The sequence below is a fragment of the Ranitomeya variabilis genome, chromosome 1 (assembly GCF_051348905.1).
Source record: "Ranitomeya variabilis isolate aRanVar5 chromosome 1, aRanVar5.hap1, whole genome shotgun sequence".
NCBI lineage: Eukaryota > Metazoa > Chordata > Amphibia > Anura > Dendrobatidae > Ranitomeya > Ranitomeya variabilis.
In genome coordinates this window covers 641,186,241-641,209,769 of record NC_135232.1, presented here as the reverse complement: position 1 = coordinate 641,209,769, position 23,529 = coordinate 641,186,241, and the positions used below count along the sequence as shown (strand labels likewise).

The 23,529-nt window shown below is 43.7% G+C and overlaps 1 protein-coding gene across 2 annotated transcripts in view; it reads left to right on the top strand.

Moving 5' to 3' along the window:
* GANC (glucosidase alpha, neutral C) overlaps positions 1 to 23,529 on the top strand; it is a 129,145-nt gene that overhangs the window by 64,263 nt on the left and 41,353 nt on the right. For both annotated transcript variants that reach the window (XM_077261194.1, XM_077261190.1), the window contains exons 11-18: positions 4,512 to 4,665; positions 4,743 to 4,978; positions 6,320 to 6,446; positions 8,973 to 9,052; positions 10,860 to 11,003; positions 14,235 to 14,331; positions 16,229 to 16,330; positions 22,667 to 22,910. In XM_077261194.1, coding sequence (XP_077117309.1) covers positions 4,512 to 4,665; positions 4,743 to 4,978; positions 6,320 to 6,446; positions 8,973 to 9,052; positions 10,860 to 11,003; positions 14,235 to 14,331; positions 16,229 to 16,330; positions 22,667 to 22,910 — 1,184 coding nt within the window. The remainder of the gene's footprint in view (positions 1 to 4,511; positions 4,666 to 4,742; positions 4,979 to 6,319; positions 6,447 to 8,972; positions 9,053 to 10,859; positions 11,004 to 14,234; positions 14,332 to 16,228; positions 16,331 to 22,666; positions 22,911 to 23,529) is intronic.

Genomic DNA, 23,529 nt, shown 5'->3' with positions numbered 1-23,529 from the left:
TCTGTTGGCCAGTCCATTTCAGCTTAAGATAAGTTCTGCTAGTTTTTGGGTGTTTCCCTGCTTATGACCTTCTGTTCAGTTTAAGTTATGTCTCTTTTGTCCAGCTTGTCATTATGAATTATTCCGGCTAGTTGGAAGCTCTGGGGTCGCAGATTTGCTCCTCCACACCGTGAGTCGGTGTGGAGGTTATTTTTTGTAAACTCTGCGTGGACTTTTAGTTTTTATACTGACCGCACAGTAGCCTTTTCTATCTCTGTCTATTTAGATAATTTTGGCCTCCTTTGCTAAATCTAGTTTCATTTCTGAGTTTGTCATTTCCCTCTCCACTCACCGTCAATATTTGTGGGGGGCTATCTTTCCTTTGGGGGTTTCTGTGAGGCGAGATAGTTTTCCGTTTCCATCTTCAGGGGTAGCTAGTTCTTAGGCTGTGAAGAGGCGTCTAGGCAGAGATAGGCACGCTCCACGGCTATTTCTAGTGTTGGTGTTAGGAGTAGGGATTGCGGTCAGTAAAGCTACCACCTTCCCAGAGCTAGTACTTTATTTGTTTTACCCACCAGGTCATTTCAGTTCTGCTCCGTAATCACTAGGTCATAACAGTGATTACTGTCGGTGGAGCTGCCACCTCCGCTGAGCTTGTCCATGATTGGTCTTACCCACCAGGTCATCTCAGTACTGCTCCGTAACCACCAGGTCATAACACCCTCCCCCCTGGCAGTATATATTAGCTCACACATACATATAATAGACAGGTCATGTGACTGACAGCTGCCGTATTTCCTATATGGTACATTTGTTGCTCTTGTAGTTTGTCTGCTTATTAATCTGATTTTTACTTTTGAAGGATAATACCAGACTTGTGTGTGTTTTAGGGCGAGTTTCATGTGTCAAGTTGTGTGTGTTGAGTTGCGTGTGGCGACATGCATGTAGCGACTTTTGTGAGATGAGTTTTATGTGGCGACATGCGTGTAGCAACTTTTTGTGTGTCGAGTTGCATGTGACAGGTTAGTGTAGCAAGTTGTGTGCAGCAAGTTTTGCGCATGGCGAGTTTTGCGCGTTGCGAGTTTTATGTGTGGTGCGTTTTGAGTATGTGCAAGTTTTGTGTGAGGCAACTTTTGCATGTGTTGCAACTTTTGTGCATGTGACAATTTTTCCACGTGTGCAAGTTTTGCGTGTGGCGAGTTTTCCATGAGATGAGTTTTGCACCTGTGGCTAGTTTTGCGTGAGCCTAGTTTTGCATGTGGTGAGTTTTGCATGTGGCAAATTTTGCGCATGGCGAGTTTTGAGTGGCAAGTTTTGTGTTTCGACTTTTATGTGGCGAGGTTGGTGTATGTGTGGTCAAATGTGTGCTGAGGGTGGTATATGTGTTCAAGCACGTGGTAGTGTGTGGCGCATTTTGTGTGTGTGTTCATATCCCCGTGTGTGGTGAGTATCCCATGTCGGGGCCCCACTTTAGCAACTGTATGGTATATACTCTTTGGCGCCATTGCTCTCATTCTTTAAGTCCCCCTTGTTCACATCTGGCAGCTGTCAATTTGCCTCCAACACTTTTCCTTTCACTTTTTCCCCATTAGGTAGATAGGGGCAAAATTGTTTAATGAATTGGAAAGCGCGGGGTTAAAATTTCGCCTCACAACATAGCCTATGACGCTCTCAGGGTCCAGACGTGTGACTGTGCAAAATTTTGTGGCTGTAGCTGCGACTGTGAAGATGCCAATCCCGGACATACACACATACATACACACACACACACACATACACACACATTCAGCTTTATATATTAGATTGGAGTGGCTTACAGGGAACACCTGAGAGCCTTAATGCAGGAAAGCTTCCAAGAGCTCTCAACTGAGTAGATTCACCCCTGCATTGCTAAAAGAAACTTACACCGTTTAATATGAAGGTGAAGTGCTTTGATTCAGTGGAGGAGTAGGAGAAATCAGACACCGCAGTCTTCTGGCTCCTCTCTGTTGTGGTAAACCCATGACAGTTACAATCCTGAAGAGAGAATGTGGGTACCAGTGTCTGATGTTCATGCAATCAAATTGGTCCAGTCTTTTCACACCTCACATCCAGATGAACCTGGTTCTGAGGGTCTGGAGTCTCCTATTAGGAGTTGGGCATACTGTCATGAAGATACCACAACAGGGAGGGACCAGAAGATTGCAGCATCTGTTTACATGAACATCTGCACTGATCAGAGCTGCTTCACCTTCCTACTACATCGGGGTCATACTTCACTTGCGAGTTCAATGCGAGAAACTCCCACATCAATACCTGGCACTGCCACCGGCACTCGGGACTGGAGCATGCGGCTGCATGTATTTCTTTGCAGCCGCATGTTCCGGTCCTGAGTATCAGCGGCAGTGCCGGGTATTGATGCGAGAGACTCGCGCGAGTTTCTCGCATTGCACTCGCAAGTGTGACCCCTGCCTTAGCAGTGCAGGTTTCTCTTGCTGTTATTGCAAGGGTTAATCAGTTCTGGAGAAAAAGGAAGTATGTCGGCACATCAATCCAGGATATAAGTAAAATCTTTCTTTATTGAAAAATAGATTAAAACATGGTAAAATGAAACCTTAGGAAACCTGACGCATTTCTGTTGTATGCAACACCCTTATTCATAGGAGAAGGAGTTCTCCTATGAATAAGGGTGCTGTATACACAAGAATGAAACCTCAGAAAACCAGGCACATTTTTGGTGTACAACACCCTTATTCATAGGAGATCTCCTATGAATAAGGGTGTTGTATATGCCAGAAACGCGTCAGTATTCCTGAGGTTTCATTTTCCCATGTTTTTAGCTGTTTTTCAATAAAGAAAGATTTGACTTATATCTTGGATGGATGTGCCGACATACTTACTTTTCATCCACTGTTTGTCTTTGATCATCAGCGGATGTGGCACCCTCAGACAAATTCCAGCTAAACCATTGATCCAGGGATTCACAACTTCCTAACCTCTCTCTCCTCCCCACCACTATCAGTTCTGTTTATCTCCTGGAGCTAGCTGTCCTGAATTGTGTCAGCTGTTCTGTGTTTGCCACTCCCCTTTGGTATATATGCTCACCACATGCACTTGGGAGTTGCCAGTAATAGCTTACAACTTCCTGGTTTGGAGTTGGAGGAGTGTGCTGAGTTTGGAGCAGGCGTTTGGAGTTGTATCAGATGATATCTGAGTGAAGTTAGTTTATTTTTGTGTCTCCTTATCCTAATACTTAATTGGTTTGCCTCCCCTTCTCCTTCCCTGTATGCCACTCTGTTTGTTAGTATTTTTGTACGATTGTGGTTTTCTTTTATCCCTGTATGTTTACCCTCTGTGTCTTTACATTAGAGCAGGACTAGCGGTCCTGCTATCCTACTCACTAGTCATGGTGATACTTAGGGTACCGTCACACAGTACCATTTACATCGCTACGACGGCACGATTCGTGACGTCGTAGCATCATATGATTATCACTCCAGCTTCGTAGACTGCGGTCACACGTTGCAATCACGGCGCTGGAGCGATGCCGAAGTCCCCGGGTAACCAGGGTAAACATCGGGTTACTAAGCGCAGGGCCGCGCTTAGTAACCCGATGTTTACCCTGGTTACCAGCGTAAGCGTAAAAAAAAACAAACAGTACATACTCACATTCCGGTGTCTGTCCCCAGGCGTCTCAGCTTCTCTGCACTGTGTAAAAGCACAGCGGCCGGAAAGCAGAGCGGTGACGTCAGACGTCACTGCTGTGCTCACTTTCTGGCTGGCCGGCGCTCACAGTGCAGAGAAGCTGAGACGCCGGAGGACAGACACCGGAATGTGAGTATGTACTGTTTGTTTTTTTTACGTTTACGCTGGTAACCACGGTAAACATCCGGTTACTAAGCGCGGCCCTGCGCTTAGTTACCCGATGTTTACCCTGGTTACAAGCGAACACATCGCTGGATCGCTGTCACACACAACGATCCAGCGATGTCAGCGGGTGATCAAGCGACGAAAGAAAGTTCCATACGATCTGCTACGACGTACGATTCTCAGCAGGGTCCCTGATCGCTGCTGCGTGTCAGACACTGCGATATCGTATGGATATCGCTAGAACGTCACGAATCGTACCGTCGTAGCGATCAAAATGGCACTGTGTGATGATACCCTTAGAATAAGACAGGGAAAGGAACATGATCGCCGCACAGGGTGAAAGAACCCATTTAGGGATGCCAGGGGAGCTTAGTGCGGTGCAGGACAAGAATCAGGGGTCCCCTCGTTTCCTTCCCTAGTGGCAGTGCTCCGTTTCCCATCTGTCTTGCCATGCACTGTCTTGCTTCCATCAGAAGCGTGACAGGTATAGTGTTTACGTTCCCAGTACCCACTTTAATCTTTTTATTGCAGATGCTGGAGAATGAGGCAGTAGAACTAAAAGCTTGTGGATTTTTGTACATTTTTGTAGTAATAAAACACTGCACATTGTTGTATATAACCATTACTAGTTACTTGATGCAGCATATATTGTTATGTAATATCTAAAACCTATTGATCAACAGCCTCCTATGCACTTGGCCACTCCAGATCTACAGAAACAAAAAGCTGTACCAAAAAAATACATCAGATGGATGTCAGAGAGCGGAGTCGTGGACTTCTTTTTGTTAAATGGACCTGCTCCTTGTGATGTATTTAAGCAATATGCTCAACTAACAGGCAAGTATTCATAAAATGTATGTTTTCTTGCTGAACTGAGGAATACAGACATACAACAAAATTCTGTATCTTCACAGGTACCCAGATGTTTCCTCCTCTTTTCTCACTGGGTTATCACCAGTGTCGATGGAACTATGAGGATGAAGCAGATGTTGAAGCCGTAGATTCAGGATTTGATGATAACAATATCCCTTATGATGTCATATGGTTAGATATTGAACACACAGATGGAAAGAGATACTTTACATGGGATCCAGAAACATTTCCTAACCCTGTTCAGATGCAAGAGAGACTTCAGGAGAAAAGACGCAAGGTAAGCATCCACGGACGTATTATAGATTGACATTTAAGAATTGTAGGCAATAGTGATAATAATGTACAAATAACCCACAGAGCTACTCTGACAGGTGACGAAAAGTCCCCTTGCTGGTTCTGTTGACACATCCAAAGTCCCAGCATTAAAGTATTGATAGTAATAAACAAAAATAATAGCAGCAAGGATGGATATTATTAAAAGTTAGGTTTCATTCTAATATATATCATGTAAAAAGGGAAAATGCACACTAACCACAAGTGCTAGACAAACTACTGTAAATACAAAAAATACAATAGAACCCAAACAGCCATTGCCTGCACAACACTCTCCTACTTCCATATTTTAATGTGAACCTATAAAGGGAACTTTTTACAATGGATGGTGAGTGCTAGCTCTTTTTCTTCTTATTTAGACATTGCCTGAATTGTTTTTTTCTTTTGTGGGTAGCGGAGATCCCAGGGGCCAGGTATTACCAGCTTTCCCTCCACGGACTTAAATGCTGGCTATAGATACAACAGCGGTTCTGGTCTTTCATCCTCATCCCCGTATACATTTTAGATTGCTGATGGCTGAATGCTCTATCCTGGCCAAGCCCTGTATTGAGGATGGTTTTTAGGTTGTCTAATAAGATGCATTTTAGCCCTCACTTATGGCCACAGTACCTTGACCTCCTGTAAGTCAACTCACTTGGCCTTAGATCACAACAGAACCCTATGTTTAAGCTAATGAGCTGTTTGAGGGTAGAGTATTGCAGCCAAAATGCAGACTTTAAAGGGGTTGTCTACTGTTAGATCAGTAACTTCTCATTCCCCATGTTTGGCCCAATAAAATGAAAACAATTATACTCACGTTCGCTGCCGGCGCTGTTCCAGCAGTGTCGGCACTCGCATTCCCAGGGCTCACATGAGGTTTTTACGTCACATGAGCCCTGCACCCAATCAGTGCTGGCGTCACTGTACCCGCCTTCAGATGAATACGTAATCAAGAGGTAGTGAGTGCTGCGGCTTGCCGCTCACCTCCTCTTGATTACTAAAACTTTTGAAGGCGATGACTCCGGGCTCATGTGTCATAACAACTTCACGTGAACCCCGGGAACACGAGTGTCAACACCGCTGGAACTGCTCCAGCACGGAAGGCGAGTATAATTGTTTTTTATTTTATAGGGCCAAACAATGGGAATGAGATAGTGGACAACCACTTTAAAATAAGACCACGTTAAAGCTGTGTAAACCAGCCTTAGTGATATTTTATATTCGAAGTTTTGATCTTTGGTTTTGCTTTGGTTGCTATTATATATTTTATATATTTATCCTAATTACATATTCTTTTCTATCACAGCTGGTAGTTATCTCTGATCCTCACATAAAAGTTGATCCAAAGTATCCCATATACACAGAAGCCAAAGAAAAGGGTTATTTTGTAAAGAACGTTACTGGACAGGACTTTGAAGGCAACTGCTGGCCAGGTGCGAAATCTGTGTAATCGAGCGTTCAAGCAATAGTTAGTAATGCAGCAATGCAAGTATTCATGAAATGTAAGGTCCCTCCCAATCCTAAAATATTTTTTTTACTCCTTTTTTCCCTTTTTATCTATCTATCCCTATATTATGTTTAATTAACTCTAAAGTGAACTTACTTCTGCCCATTTTTCTATAAACTGTGGCCATAACAGAGATGCAGGCAATTGTTGAGGTCGTAGGTTTTTCTTGTATCCACTCAGTTGCCCCTCAAATTGCAAATTGCAAACGCCAAACCTCGAAAAAACAGCTTGGTGCTAAGAGCACTGGCATATAGAACTTTTCAATCACCTGATCCTAAAAAGAGTTGTTGCTAATTTGCCATGTCTTTTTCAGTATACCTTTAGGTTGGGCTTAGACAGCCGTATTTTTCATCAGTCTATTGTCCTTTTATGCAATGGATGGTCAATAACAGGTATCTCCAAAACGTGTCTGCAAGTGCCAGACGCAAGTGACCTAGTTTTAGTACAGCCTGGTGAACCTTGCCATAATTTTGATGAAAGGGGCATTCAGTATCATTAGCACCCTCTAAAATGCAAGGTGCCTGTAGTTTCTAGTGGATTTATCATATACCATAGTTGTGTAATTGGTTGAGGGCAAGATTCACATTACAGTATTTGAAAATAACTTAATACAGACATGTCATGGAATATTAGTCATGATTATTACTGTCTCATTGCATCAGTATTAAAAATCTATAATATCGATGGGTTGGGCAATTTCACCTGTTTTAGAGGTAAAGGTGGCCTCCATGCATCTGCACAGGTTGCATGATATTTTTACACACTTGGAGGCATCATAACAGTGGCAGGCATAATGAATGTGGTTCAGTTTCACAGGGGCCCAGTCACAGTACATCTGTCGCCCACTACATAATATCCAGGACCCTGCTATGTTATCTCCTAAATATCACAGAGAAAGGGCCCACCTAACCCCACACTCTTTTGTGCTCAGCTGAAGCTTTTAGGTAATTATTTTTTTTACAATTTTTGTAGGTGACCTTTGACCGGATTCAAACTCATAACCTGTAGTGAGGAAGGCAGAGGCTCTAACAGTGAGCCACATGATGCACTGTTGTGTATGCCAATTTTTTTTCTGCCTAAAGATCTAAAAGGATATTCTTTTACTGCTTTAAAAACAAAACAAAACAGATTTTTTAAAAGTTACTAATATATAACAATGCAAAAACAATTGTTTTGCATTTTTAATACACTTTGCAAATACATGTAATAAAAAAGTAGATAATGTATATATTTGGCAGCCTTTGTAATCATAACAATTAGTACAATACAGTTTCCACTTAAAGGGGTTGTCCGGTCCAAATCAATAAGTCTGTAGTCACTCTGCGTGACTGCAGACTTATGAATCCCACCAGTGAATGCATTGTGCACTGCAGGGATTCGCCAGATCCCGACCCAGGACCAAAGGGTACGTAGGAGAACACATACTCCCGGCCAGTGAGCGCAGCCTTATATTGAGCTGAGGCCCCGCCCTGACTAGAGATGCAGCCAGCCAGTGGGTGTGTCTGACTAGAGGGTGCAACCTTGCTCCATACAAGTGTATGGAGACCGAGGACACACCCACTGTCTGGGTATGTATAATATACATACCTGCCGGTCCCGGGTCGGAAACCAGCGAATCCCCAGCAATCTAGTGCATGCACTGGGGGGGGATTCATAAGTCTGCAGTCACACAAAGTAGCTGCCGACTTAATGATTGGGACCAGACAACCCCTTTAACTGATAATGATCGGAAAACCCTTTAACTGATAATGATCGGCAAATGCTTTTTATTCAGTATTTTTCCCATAATACAATTTAATATGTTAATGTTTACATATGTGGCAAAGCGTGTTCGCTCTGTCTCACAGATACAAAATTAGCTCTGTATCATGGAGAAAAAAAAATTTAAGCAAAACCGATGAACAATAAGCTCATATAGCCCCATGGGCAGGGCCGGACTGGCCATTTGGCAATTCTGGCAAATGCCAGAAGGGCTGGTCTGGTTGTGGGCTGCCTTGTGTGCTACTTTGTTAACAGAATCAATGTTTTAAAGACACCCATACTGTTAACAGTTGTGATGGAGCACAAAGCCGGTCACTCCGTCACTTACCTCAGCATGCCGTGGGTATAATTAGAAATATTGGTCTTGTAGTAATTCTTCCTTTCCTCCATCCAGGGCAATATTAGTAATATATCCCATCTAGTTATTCGGGACGGGGACACCATGGGCCTGTGTGATTTCAATTGCCAGGGCTGAATTTCATCCCCAGTCCGTACCTGCCCATGGGTCTACTGAACAGAACCACAACAGGGTTCTATGGATGTTCAATTCAGTAGAAACAAAGGGCTCCAGGTCCTGCAGCTTTGCAAAAATGCCAATGAAATGCAGCCATATTGCACTTGTCTGAAACTGGCCTAACCAATGCTGGCGGGGTCTTAGAGAACGACTCAGTACATTTCAGCTATTTTCCAGGTGTCTCCAGCTATCTGGACTTTACCAACCCCGCTGTTCGAGAATGGTACTCTTCTCAGTTTTCATTTGATAAATACAAAGTAAGTGTCTAAAATGTCTTTTGTTGCTCTAATGCATCTAAAATATTAAAGGAGACAACTTTTGCAAATAATTTTGTAAAATATAATTTTGCTCACAGCTCTTATGCAAATCTATGTATCTCTATGGCTGTAGACCACTATCTGGTTTTCATCTGTCCACTTATACGTGCTAAATAGTAAATTGTATGTTAGCAATCAAATTTAGTAAATAGTACCATAATTGTAGCTGATGTATTTCCTTTTATTGTGAGCAGTGGAGTCCATGAGCATGTCCACTGATATTGACATCGAAAAAATCTCCGCACTCTTTCCTAAGGGGATACTGATTGTTGAGGTTCCAGCTAGCAAGATCAATGTGGTCATTGTGTTTTGTTGCTTCACTCTCCCGGTGATTGAAGGTCACTTTTCATCTGATTTTCAGGAAAGAGAATAATATAAATATACACAAGGTCAATATAAAGATCTGACTCATTTAATCCAGGTGACAAGGAAAAGGACATTGTCTACATATGGACGAAGGGTGATTCTGAAAGGATTCTCTACAGTTAGCGTAGTCAAACTTGATAATGACTACCACAAGAGGTAGATAAATGGGTATTACTATCCCATTTTTGGCATATTCACAACATATGTCTTGTAGAAGCCAGTGTCACCTTTGGAACCCACACTTATGTAGAGAGCAGGGGTCGCTTAACCCTACCCAAGTCTGATGTAGTTGCATGTCAGTGCATCCAGATGGAGGAGAAAGCGAGGGACCTGTTTATGTCACTTATATTATGCACCCAATTAAGCATGCACAGCTGTTGTTGTATTATTCGTTTTTATAGAAGTGAGTGGGGAAAGTGATGAACCAAAGTCTCATCAAATTCATACTTACAAACCCCCATTAAGTCGGGGAAGGTTAAAGAAGAAACACAACCAAGATCAATTCAACATAAAGTAGAAAAAAAGTCTCAGTTTTAGTAAGAGATTTATGGATTGCTTAAAGGACCTCACCAGTATTTTTTATTGCTCCCTCCATTAGCCATCAGTAATGTATGTTCAGTGTGTGCATTAAAATACTTACCGGTTGTTGTTTTCTGCCATTTCCAGCACGGCTCTGATCCCTTTCCAACATTACGTGACTGCACTTGTGACCAGCTGGCTCACATAGCACTTTCTGTGTGGACCAGATGAGTCACTTTATCAATGTCAGTTTATGGGACTCAGAATAAGGCCACTTTCAGTATTTGGTCAGTATTTTACATCACTATTTGTAAGCGGAAACCAGGAGTGGAACAAAGTATAATAGAAACATATGCACCACTTCTGAATTTATCACCCACTCCTGGTTTTGGCTTACAAATATTGATGTAAAATACTGACCAAATACTGAATGTGTGAACGTGGTCTAAGAAAGGACATAATTATGGTCCTTTGCGTGAGCCAGCAGGACAAAGCTGCAGTCACATGATGTAGTAGAGGACTAGAGTAATCTGGCACCAGAATAAGACGGTGATGGGCAAGTATTTTAATGCAGACACTATGCACATATTGCTGATGGCTAATGGAGGGGGCAATAATAAAACACGAATGGTACTTTAAAGGGGTTTGCATTTCTGCAGTCATTCAATATGCAAATCACAGAATGGCTAATGATGATCATGTGACCACCCTCTTATCTGGCCATTGAGGGGAATCCTAGTAGTGTGCATAATGCAGACTTTCATGATTTGCCAATTTGCAATCATATAGGGTGACTGCAGAAAAGCCCTTTAAATAATTAATAAACCTATTGATGTTTTGATATCTTCATCTTGACTTTTAGGATTCCACAGATGTCCTATTTATTTGGAACGATATGAATGAGCCATCAGTGTTTCAATCACCTGAAGGGACTATGCCAAAGGATGCTGTGCACCACCTGGGTTGGGACCATCGAGATCTCCATAACCTGTATGGATTTTACCAGGTGAATGTGTAATAACCAGGCCGGACATTCCCTGCTATCCACCCCCACGTGGTGTCCCCAGCCGAAGGAATTATGACACACACCGGTCTCGGTGATAACAGCTGCTTTTACTTCAGCAGGAACGGGAATTATAACTTGGAACAAATAAGGAACAGTCTCTCATGGGTAGTCCACGGCAATTACAGTTCACACTTAGATGCTGAGATGTGATTGGGGTCTGGAGCTTTAAGAGCACTGGACAGTGTCTTTTGGTAGTTTACAGAAGGAGGTAGACGCAGCAATTAGAGGTTACAGACCTGAACTCAGGGTTAACTCCACAGTGTGTCACGGCACGTGCACAAGTGCTTATAGGTGAATGTAAAAACTGTGGTGAATCCAGTCAGAAAGACTTTAGAATGATGTCACTTATAGGTGAATGTAAAAACTGTGGTGAATCCAGTCAGAAAGACTTTAGAATGTCTGTACAGGTTAAAGAGGGAACCCAGGCTCTTAGGCCTGCAGGAGATCTTTTAGTGAGAACAGCCTCCACGTGTGTTCTGCTCTCCCTGAAGGCATCCCTCAGACAAAACAACATTCTAGACTTGCCTGGAAAACGGCTCCTCCTATTGACCATGTGACTAGGAGCTGGCCAATAGGACACCAAATTCACATCTCAGATCCTTACAAAACAATAATTATGAGTCATTGTACACTTTCACCATTAGATGGCGCCAGAACACAGCAAATGAGAAATGCATTGCATCTGAAATGGAGGTGACTAGAAATGGAGAATTGCAGCTCACAAATGCAGAGGATAATATAGAGGAGCAGTTAGAGAGTAAGCTGTAGTGTACAGAAGCTATTCACAATCCAGAATTACTTAAAGGGATGGACACACTCTGGACTGGGTCACCACAAGTGTACAGTATGAGCGACAGAATCTATGTATGATGGACATACTTTTTGCTTAAAAAAAATACACCAGATTTTAATTTTCAGGGAAATAGGACATGTTGGGCCGTCTAAGTTTCTGGCCATTTATTTTTTTTTTAAATCTAGTCCTCGTACTTATGAACAATAAATGCTTTTCCAATACACTCTATACAAATATTCCCTCCATCTCCAGCGCATCGACTGACCTGAGTGCGGCTGGGAATAGATTGTAGGAACCACAAGTCACAGTGTGTATTTTGTAATTGTATGTTTGTACGCAGAATTGGTTTTTATTTGCAGAAAACAATTCTAAAATCATATTTAAGAAATTAAAGTATGTTGTGACATTACAGAAATTATATTGTTGATCCTTGTTCTCACTTGTCAGAGATGGAGAATTATAGGTAAGAGTAGACACCATAAATAATGTAGTCATGTATTATAGTCCTCATCTCTTCATATTGGGACAAGTTAGCACTAGTGATGAGCGAGTGTACTCGTTTCTCGGGTTTTCCCTGAGCATGCTCGGGTGGTATCCGAGTATTTGTTGGTGCTCGGAGATTTCGTTTTCATCACCTCGGCTGAATGATTTACAGCTATTAGACAGCTTAATTATATGTGGGGATTCTCTAGCAACCAGGCAACCCCCACATGTACTCAGCCTGGCTAGTAGCTGTAAATCATTCAGCTGCCGCGATGAAAATGAAATCTCCGAACACTAACAAATACTCGATCACCCGAGCGTATCGAGTATACTCGATCATCACTAGTTAGCACCCATCCACAGGATACAACCTCCATACCATCCATTCCATTCATGGATTTTTTTTAGAACATGTAGTATGAAGCCCTTCTGCTCATCATGAAAAGAAGGACTAGATAACATAAAATGCATTAGATAAAACATTATTGTCAATCTGAGAATTTAAAGGGAACCTGTCAGCGGATACATGCTGCTCGGTCCAAGGGCAGCATGTATCAATCACTACTGTATGATTAGGTATGTATGACCCTGAAATTCTGCCATGTGTCAAAGAAAAACATACTTTAAAAGCAACTGAGAACCGGGCCACAGGGGAGACTAGTTGAACAGAAAGGTCCCCAGTGGCTTCTCTCCAACCACTCTTCTTGAGTAACTGGTCTCTCCCAGCTTGTGTGTATAGGGAGAGATCTGTCAGTCATTGATGGTGGGCGGGGAGAATACGCTAAGGACCAGCCTGACCCAATAGTCTCTTGTGTGGCTTTTAACCCCTTACCGACATCCGCCGTACATGTACGGGGCAAGTTGTTAGTGGGTGTATAGAGTGGGTCCATGGTGTGAGCTCACCCTATAACTGGCACATAATGACTGTGACACGCAGCTAGAATTCGCCTTTAACAGCCTCGGGTGGAGTAAAGCTCCTCCGGCGACTATTAAATATTGTCAATTTAAGACAGTGGAATTATCAGAGCACCTGCATGGGGGTGCGAAATTCTATGCACCTATCTGTACCCCATGATATGATTGCGGGGCTCCGATGGTTTGCTATGACAGCCGAGAGTCTGTTAAAGACTTCCTTACTTGTGGCTGAGATTCAAAGGAGACCATCATTTTTACTGTATGCAGCAATGCTCTGGTATTGTTGTGTACAGTACAAGAGATAATACTGTTGCAGGTTCAATGGGATTAATAAATACAGTGAAAAGTAAAAAAAAATGAAAAAAATAAATAAAAAAAACACAAATTTGAATCATCTTCCACTATAAAAAATACAAAAAAGTCCAAAAAAGTCCAAAAAAGTCTGATTTATGAAAATATTAAAACAATTTAATGTGATTGGTAATCACTGCAAACAGAAAAATATTTAAAATTCCCAAATTGCATTTTTGGTCACTGAAATACCACAAAGAATGCTGTAATAAGTGATTAATGTGTCATATCAATGCCAAAATGGTCGGGGGGCATGGAACCACTCTGCATCGAGTCTCCAATTTTCCCCAAGCCAATACAATTTCAGTGGTATCCGTATTCCCTGGACATGGATACTCTTGAACAGAGGTGGATCGGGGAGCCGAAGGTTCCCTGATCCACCATTCAGCCTGTGGCGGTGAGTCTGTGACTCCAGGCATGATGGCATTACTATTGTACATCATGCCTGCTGTGCTGAAGCCTCATTACGCACACTCCACAGACCGGAGTAGCATTCTGAGGGAATGGCGCTCACCATTGTAGTTTTCAGTCAGTGGAAGATACCTTGACAATCACTTTACATGTAAGTGTGTGTAGCTTTATCTGATGTTCTTTTATTTTAATTAACATCTAAATCTTTTGTTCCTTAGCAAATGGCAACCTCTGAGGGACTAATTCAACGTTCAGGAGGAAAGGAAAGGTCCTTTGTTCTGACACGGTCCTTCTTTGCTGGGTCTCAGCGTTTTGGTGAGATTTACAATTTTCATCACAATGTATTTCAACATTTTTTTTTACTCCACTGAAAGTCCTTTCTACAGTCATCTGCACATATTGTCAAAATCATCTGGTCAAACACATCAATCCTGACAATTTACCCGGGATCAGCCGACAATACAACGTGTATGGGGCAGAGAACCGTTCCCTGATATCTGCTGTAGAGGAGTGGGTAGAATCAGACTTGTTTCCGGAGGTGTCTGGCAGGGTTATGTTCTCCCATCTCCATTGCAGTAGACATGAAAGCTCTGCTTATGCTATAAGCATGCGTGTTTAACAAATCACAGATGAAAACACAAGTCAGTGGAATGATTGTAATCAGATGGATCACTGCAGACTCACATGAAAGGGTTCTCCACTATCAGAAAACCAGTTTGGTATCAAACCGACCTTTACTCACCATTATTGCGGCCACTGCTGAGTCTCAGGTGCTGCTCCCTGTGTCGGGTATTGGTCGTGGCACAGATGTTACGTCCACAGTATGGCAGCCAATCAGTGAGCTCAGCGGCTCTGAGGAGGGTATCATCTATACGGGCAGAGCCGCTGAGTTCACTTAACCCCCAGCACTAGCGCCACAGCCAAAACCAAACATTGGGAGCAGCACTAGAGACTCCATGCTGGACCCAGTGATGTTAAGTAAAGAGCAATTTGTTATTTTATAACAAACTGCAGTGGGGCACAAGGATTTTCTGAAAGGGGACAACCCCTTTTAACCTACACAGAGAACTCCGTATAGGAGTCGAAGAATCAGAGGAAAAGTATCATAGAAACACGTCACCACTTCTGTATTTATCACCCACTCCTGGGTCACCCACTTCCCGATCATCATAGATTTATGGATTATGTGACAATAATGGTGACATATCCTATTTTGATCTTTTCTTCCCATTAATTAACGGATGACACGTGTATTGTAAAAATTGAGACAGGGACCGATCCAAAAATGGATCGAGCTTAAGTTTTTCAATTTAACAAGGGGTGAAAGGAGAAAGTGAATCCTACAATTTGCTCCACAACTTCTACCTTAATATGGTTGGAAACTGGGCATACGACAGGATTGGTAACGTAAGAGCAGCATTTGACTATGGGAGCCAAATCTGGCTGACATAGTGTAGTGATGCCACTTGCAGAACCCATGATGTGCTAAAGCAACAGAAACCATCCTCCAAAAAGTGACCCAATTTTGGAAATTACACCCCTCTTGGAATTCTACTGACGCCACAGGTGTTTTCCAGAAATAAGCACACGTTGGATGTTGTAGAATGGAAATTGCAAATATGCCATTGGGGCTGATTTTTCAACACTGTTAGTTCTTAGAGATCACAAATTTTGATAAATTTGTCTAAATTTATGACTGTCCAGCCGAAGTTTACACCACTTTTTAGTTGGCTTACTTTGTACCAAAAATGTGCGCCACAATTCTGGGGGCCACGTCACTTTTGGTGAGGCCATGCCCCATTTTTCTCCCAAAGTGCAGGTCATGAAAGACAGTTTATGGTGAAAATTAAGCCAGAATTCTGGCACTTTCAGTTTAATAAATCTCTTCCATTGTGCCCAGATTGTGCTTCTGGAGACACGTACCCTGTAAATTGTTTAAGTGGGCTGTCCCCAATGCCAAACATGTGGATAATAACTAGGGCTCATTTGGCTTTGGGAGAATGATTTTGATGGATTAGGTTTTGGAAGCCATGTTGATTTTTCAAAGCAGACTTCCTATTTTTTAATTGACAGATGGCGGACATTAATTGGGGCTTGTTTTTTTAACAGGATTTAATGTTCATTCTTTAATACATTGCATCCATTGAAATATAAGGTGGGTGAGATGTCTACAGAAATTCTCCACGAACATGAATCTATTTTTCTACTCTAGGTGCTGTATGGACCGGTGATAATAAAGCAGAATGGGAGTATCTTAAAATTTCTGTACCAATGTTACTATCGCTCAGTGTGGCTGGGATATCCTTTTGTGGAGGTAAAGTAAACCAACGAGACTCAAAAAATACCTGGCTGCAATTAGGTTGATAAAAGACACATCCAATCTTGATCAGACCTAGCTGTTTGAGCCACAAAAGGACAAAGTAGCTCTAGGTACACGGGGGAAATTTGGACCTTTTACACGGCTTAGAATTATTTCCCTTACGTAACCCCTTCACACCCAGGGCAATTTTACATTTTTTTCCATTTTCATTTTTCCTTCTCTTCTTCCAAGAGCCATAACTATTTTTTTATTTTTTCATCCACATAGCCGTATAAGCTCTTGCTATTTTGTGGGACAAGATGTACTTTTGAATTTACACCATTCATTTTATCACGCGATGCACTGGAAAGGGGGAAAAACATTCCAAGTGTGTAGAAATCGAAAAAAAAAGAAAGTTGATTTCATAATTTTTTTTTATTTACTATGTTGACTATACGGCAAAGATGACCTGGTAATACGATTCTCCAGGTCATTACGATTATGCAGATACCAAACATGTATTGTTTTTTTTATTTTATTTAAGTAGTGAAAAAAATTGAAAATTTGTATAAAACAAAAAAAACTAAAAAAAATGTTGCTTGTGTCGCTATATTCCGAGAACCATAAGACTTTTAATATTTAGGTTATAGTGCTGTGCGAGGGCTTACTTTTTGCCCACTGACCTGACTTTTTACTGATACCACTTTGTGTAGATACAAGTGCAGCGCCCCAGAGTCCTGGTCGTTGCAGTACTGTGGCTCCGCCACTATGGGGAGCTATGGTGCGTCCGATGGCACTGAAGGAGTTCATCTGATCAGGTATCACAGACACCAATACATTTCACAGCCGGGCCTCCGGGGGGAGCTAAGGGTTCTATTCACTAGGCCACTCCCCACCATAGTGGGTAAACTGGGGGTCAGGCAGGAAGTTAGATCAGAAAGCTGACTGGATTGGACGAAGCAACACCTAGTGGCAGAGGGTGTTGTGGAGGAAGAGACAGTAGGGTCTCTGTCAGGGGTGGGATCCTGACAGAGGCTTGGCATTGGAAAGAATGTAACGGGTCCACGCCAGCTCCGGGAAGCGGCGGGGCCCAAGAAAGGACTAGAAGCGAGATAGATTGTGCTGAGTGAGAAACGAGATCAAGCGATAGGAGAATTCCAGTAGGGGTGGTGCTGTAAGACCGGAGCAACACCCTACTGAGGCGCACTACCGGTGGCCGGAACGCCGAGGGAGTATTATAACATTCAGCTTCAAGCAATACTCTAAACAGCGGCAGGACAGTCAGTTTAAGGCGGGCTGTCTAACACATATCACCTATGAAGTCTTGGGAGGCAATTGCGGGAGAGGGGCGTCTCTAGGGTCCCGGAAGAACTCCAGGCCTACCCGACAAACGGGTGCCGTTCTAACTGTAACATCAGGAAGGGACGGACGATTAGAAGAACATCATTTAATCGAGTTGTGAGGGAACTTAAGAAACAGACACAACAGTTGTGGGGTACTTTCCGTAAGCACAGCAGGGAAGGACTACAACACATAGCGCTAAGAAGGAAAGCACCGATTTCCTCCTGTGAAGAGAACTCTGGAAGTGTCATTGGACCGGCCGGACTTGCGCAGCCTGGTGAGCCGTATTCTGGATTGAGGACTCAGAGATCTTCAGTAAAGAGGTAAAGAGACTGCAACCTGGTGTCCTTGTTATTTATCGCGACCTGCACCCCACAACTGCACCGTTACAACACCACTTACTGCACCGGACGTCCCCCACTGACAGACAGGGCCACGGACCGGGTCTAGCCACCGTGACAACCCCAGGACTGAGACCCAGAGGCCCGGCTCCGGGTACCCCTCGGCCCTGCGGTGGTGTGGGGGCGCTCCAACTTGGCGTCACGAACAGGATCTACTTAAGCCTGAAGAATCAGGTCATGTGTGCCTTGGAACTGTGATTTATCGTGCTTGGACTGTGCTTTATTACAAGGACTGTGTGTTGCCACTTGCCGCCAGAAGTTCCCGCCAAAACCGGCGCCATTACAGCGCTAAGGAGAGCGCAGGAGAAGAAGAAGGGCGTGGAAGTGGGCGTGAACAAGCTGAAGAGCGCGAAAGACAATGGCCGCCCAGTCTAAATATCTTGGCCCCTTGAGGACGTGTCCGTCAGCAGCCGAGATCCGCCTCCTGATCCTTAATGGTGGGCGGAGACAACGGAAACGAAACCGCCCACGAAGAAGAGAGCGGGAAAAGGACCAGGAAGAAGAAGCGAGCAACATGGAGGACGCCATGGCCAGCCGCCCGGAGCCGGAGCGTGGGGTCGGAGCCGAGGACTCCCCCAGCTACCCGGAGAGGCACCGCAGTCAGACCTCCACAGTTGACGCTGACCTCCTGCAGACCGGAGCGGACGAGCTGATCCACCAACCCCGGCGGACGCAGCTGAGCACTGAGGCCGGGTGGAAGAAGACCATCATCAGGAGCCTCACCAGACATCTGTGGGCAGCCTCATCTGGTCCGGAGCAAGAAAGAAGTTCCAGCGCTCCGAAGCCAGAAAGCAAGGCCCTGCCGGAAAGCGAGGTGCTGCAAGCAGAGATGACAACGTCGCAGCACAAGGCCCTGCAACCAGCGTTCCAGACCCCAGCGCAGACGGAGCAGACCGGCACCGGAGGGACCGCATCTGAAGCAGGTATGAAGGACGACCCTGCCCTGATGACTGACACCACTCCCGTGACTGCTGGTGCCACAGCTGCTGACTCCGTTCCAGTGACTGATCTTGCAGCATCCGCTGCCTCTGCTGCCGCAAATGCCCCTACTCAAGCTGCGCAGACCTCCATCGCTGTGCATGACATAACCGTACATGAGAGACGGATTAACGGCGTTTGTCCAGCACTGGGTGCAACCCTGGACTTCACCCTTCCCGGGCCAAGAGGGGTTAAGTGCCAGGTGCAGCCCTGGAAGCCGTCCAACTAAGCCTCGGAAACCTGAAACTGTAAATAGTTAACTGTTTAATTCCTTGCTGTTTTGCTGCTAAAACCTGTCCTGGGTTAACTCTTAAAGGGATCCCTTTGTTTACCCGGGATCCCTATTGCTTTTTATTTTTGCTTTCACTTTCATTTTTGCTTTTTTGTTCCACAATGTTATAAAAACTGCTGAATCATGAACAGTGCATGATACAAACTGCTTGTAAATAGTTCGCACCTTCTTAAGGGTGTTTTCCTACTGGTTTTACTTGAAAAGAGACTCTTTGCGAAGATACCGCACCGGAGCCTTTGCTGAGTGTGGACTGGTAGTCTGAGAAGACGTACTACCTCAGAAAGACTTGATCCTCTCTTAAAGGGGATGACCAACTGTGTACTTATGAGTGATACTGTTTTAAGAACAGTAATGTGATGATAATGCTTGAAAGGACATGATAATGCTTATATGTTGAAGTTACTTGTATTGAACTAGTTGGCTGTAAGACAAAGAAATGTTGATAATGTCCTTAAGAAGAAAGAATGAGAGTTAGAAGAAAGATGCAGTAGGCCCGTAGGGGTAGACAGAGTGTCCTGCATAGTCGGTAGTAAGAAGAGTAAAGATGGAAGTTTGATATTTGATAATGTTGATAGAAAAGGGGGAATAGAAGGTAGACCCTGAGCTCCCCATAAGAAGTTAGTTATTGTAAAGAAAGAGTTAATAATGTGTTACAGAGGACAGAAAGTGAACCCGTAGGGGTTAGGTAGTGAGTCCTCCTAGGAGCCATACGTAGACGGCTCAGTGCTTCTAAAACTGAAAGTAATGTTATGATCTATACTGTGTATAGAAGTTGAAAAGGCAGTAGGCCCTGGCTGAACGGGGCGGTCCTGTAACAGAAAGGAGAGGCAGTAGGTCTGGTGCCGATAGGACAGGCGGTCCTGCAGATTCAAAGAAGGAGAATGAAAAAAGTTAATTTACCTTATAATGTGATTATAGGAAGGTCTTTGGTGGATACAGAGTGTATGTCCTTAAGGGCAATGTTAAAGTATTGTTCAGCAATTTTTGCACTTAGTAGAATACCCGGTTGGGTAACAGGAGTTATTTATAGCCTGTAATTTATAATGTTTAATGTTTAACCATGTTTTGTAACGTTCAAGTATTCTCACCTCCCATAAAGGGAAGCTTGTTCAAGTATACGTATTGTTATTTGCACTCAACAAAAATTGTATGTCTTTTTGCTAAACTTGTATTGTTGTTTTCTTCTCAGTCCCGGAGTACTGTGTTTAACCAGGGGGGAGTGCAGCGCCCCAGAGTCCTGGTCGTTGCAGTACTGTGGCTCCGCCACTATGGGGAGCTATGGTGCGTCCGATGGCACTGAAGGAGTTCATCTGATCAGGTATCACAGACACCAATACATTTCACAGCCGGGCCTCCGGGGGGAGCTAAGGGTGCTATTCATTAGGCCACTCCCCACCACAGTGGGTAAACTGGGGGTCAGGCAGGAAGTTAGATCAGAAAGCTGACTGGATTGGACGAAGCAACACCTAGTGGCAGAGGGTGTTGTGGAGGAAGAGACAGTAGGGTCTCTGTCAGGGGTGGGATCCTGACAGAGGCTTGGCATTGGAAAGAACGTAACGGGTCCGCGCCAGCTCCGGGAAGCGGCGGGGCCCAAGAAAGGACTAGAAGCGAGATAGATTGTGCTGAGTGAGAAACGAGATCAAGCGATAGGAGAATTCCAGTAGGGGTGGTGCTGTAAGACCGGAGCAACACCCTACTGAGGCGCACTACCGGTGGCCGGAACGCCGAGGGAGTATTATAACATTCAGCTTCAAGCAATACTCTAAACAGCAGCAGGACAGTCAGTTTAAGGCGGGCTGTCTAACACATATCACCTATGAAGTCTTGGGAGGCAATTGCGGGAGAGGGGCGTCTCTAGGGTCCCGGAAGAACTCCAGGCCTACCCGACAAACGGGTGCCGTTCTAACTGTAACATCAGGAAGGGACGGACGATTAGAAGAACATCATTTAATCGAGTTGTGAGGGAACTTAAGAAACAGACACAACAGTTGTGGGGTACTTTCCGTAAGCACAGCAGGGAAGGACTACAACACATAGCGCTAAGAAGGAAGGCACCGATTTCCTCCTGTGAAGAGAACTCTGGAAGTGTCATTGGACCGGCCGGACTTGCGCAGCCTGGTGAGCCGTATTCTGGATTGAGGACTCAGAGATCTTCAGTAAAGAGGTAAAGAGACTGCAACCTGGTGTCCTTGTTATTTATCGCGACCTGCACCCCACAACTGCACCGTTACAACACCACTTACTGCACCGGACGTCCCCCACTGACAGACAGGGCCACGGACCGGGTCTAGCCACCGTGACAACCCCAGGACTGAGACCCAGAGGCCCGGCTCCGGGTACCCCTCGGCCCTGCGGTGGTGTGGGGGCGCTCCACAATGTTTTGATCACCTCTCATAGCATTTGCAATGTTGCGGCTGGCAAAAAAATTAATTCTGGAATTTACATCTTTTTTTTCTTGTTACGCTATTTACCAGTTGGAATAAATTACTTTATATTTTCATCAACTGGACTTTAACGAACGCAGCGACACCAAATGTGTATTTTTTTTATTTTATTGTTTTATGGGGCAAAGGGGTTGATTTAAACTGTATACAGTAGAGACCAAAAGTTTGGACACACTTTCTCATTTAAAGATTTTTCTGTATTTTCATGACTATGAAAATTGTACATTCACACTGAAGGCATCAAAACTATGAAATAACACATGTGGAATTATATACTTAACAAAAAAGTGTGAAACAACTGAAATTATGTCTTATATTCTAGGTTCTTCAAAGTAGCCACCTTTTGCTTTGATGACTGCTTTGCACACTCTTGGTAACACCTTCTCTGAGCATGTTTGCTCATCACTAATGATAACCCATCGGTGCCCCAAGATCTCATCACGGACGTGCTGATGGGAGCATGGAACAATGCTCAGAGATTCACAGTGGTATTTAAAAGGTTAACAGCCATGGGCGGAGCTCCACTGTCTGTTAAAGGCACGTGATGGCTAATTGGTGTGCAAGCTCGCCTTAAAATCAGGGAAACACCATATGACGTCTATGGCTTCCTAACCCCTTAGCCAATATACAAGCCAAAATAGCCAGTGCTATCTAAGTTGAGGCAGATAAACAGGGAGAGAGTGACGTCACAAAAGCATTCATATAATTGTAGTAATGCACAGTGGCATGCAGTATACTTTAACTATCAAAAAATGCGCTTGACTCACGTTTCGCATAAAGCTTCATCAGGGAGTGATTTTAAGCCTTCACATTTCTATATATTGGTATTCTTCAGCCATTAACAATAGAAATAGTTTTCTAGGATTCATTCTTCTTTGTTGTTATATTCTTCTAGCTGATGTAGGAGGCTTTATTGGGGACCCAGACACAGAACTTCTTGTCCGATGGTACCAGGCTGGTTCTTTCCAACCTTTTTTTCGAGCTCACGCGATGCTGGGCACACGGCGCAGGGAACCTTGGCTTTTTGGTGAAGACAACACTGCTATAATTCAGAAAGCAATAAGGGAACGCTACGCTCTGCTTCCATTTTGGTATCTGCTGTTTTATCGTGCACACATTTCTGCTGAGCCAGTAATAAGGTGAGATTGATTATTCCTTGCTTCTTTACGTAAAGGGAATGCATCACCTATATTTCTTATTATTTACAACCAGATAGTGAAAAAACATTTCTGTTTTATTCTGATTGTTGTTTTTTATTCTATTTTTATACATTACTAGCTGAAGAACCCGGCGTTGCCCAGGCATAGTACCGTAGCTAACTGTGGTTAGTTATAGCACCTCACTTCTCTCATTTTCCCATCACGCCTCTCATTTTCCCACTCACACCTCTCATTTTCCCCTCATTCCTCTAATTTTCCCATCACTCCTTTCATTTTCCCCCTCACACCTGTCATTTTGACCTCACACCTGCCATTTTCCCCTCAGTATATACCTGTACGTCATCTCTCCAGTATATAGTATGTACCTGTATGTCATCTCCTCCTGTATATAGTGTGTACCTGTATGTCATCTCCTGTATATAGTATATACCTGTATGTCATCTCCTGTATATAGTATATGCCTGTATGTCATCTCTCCTGTATATAGTATATACCTGTATGTCATCTCCTCCTGTATATAGTATATACCTGTATGTCATCTCCTGTGTATAGTATATACCTGTATGTCATCTCCTCCTGTTTATAGTATATACCTGTA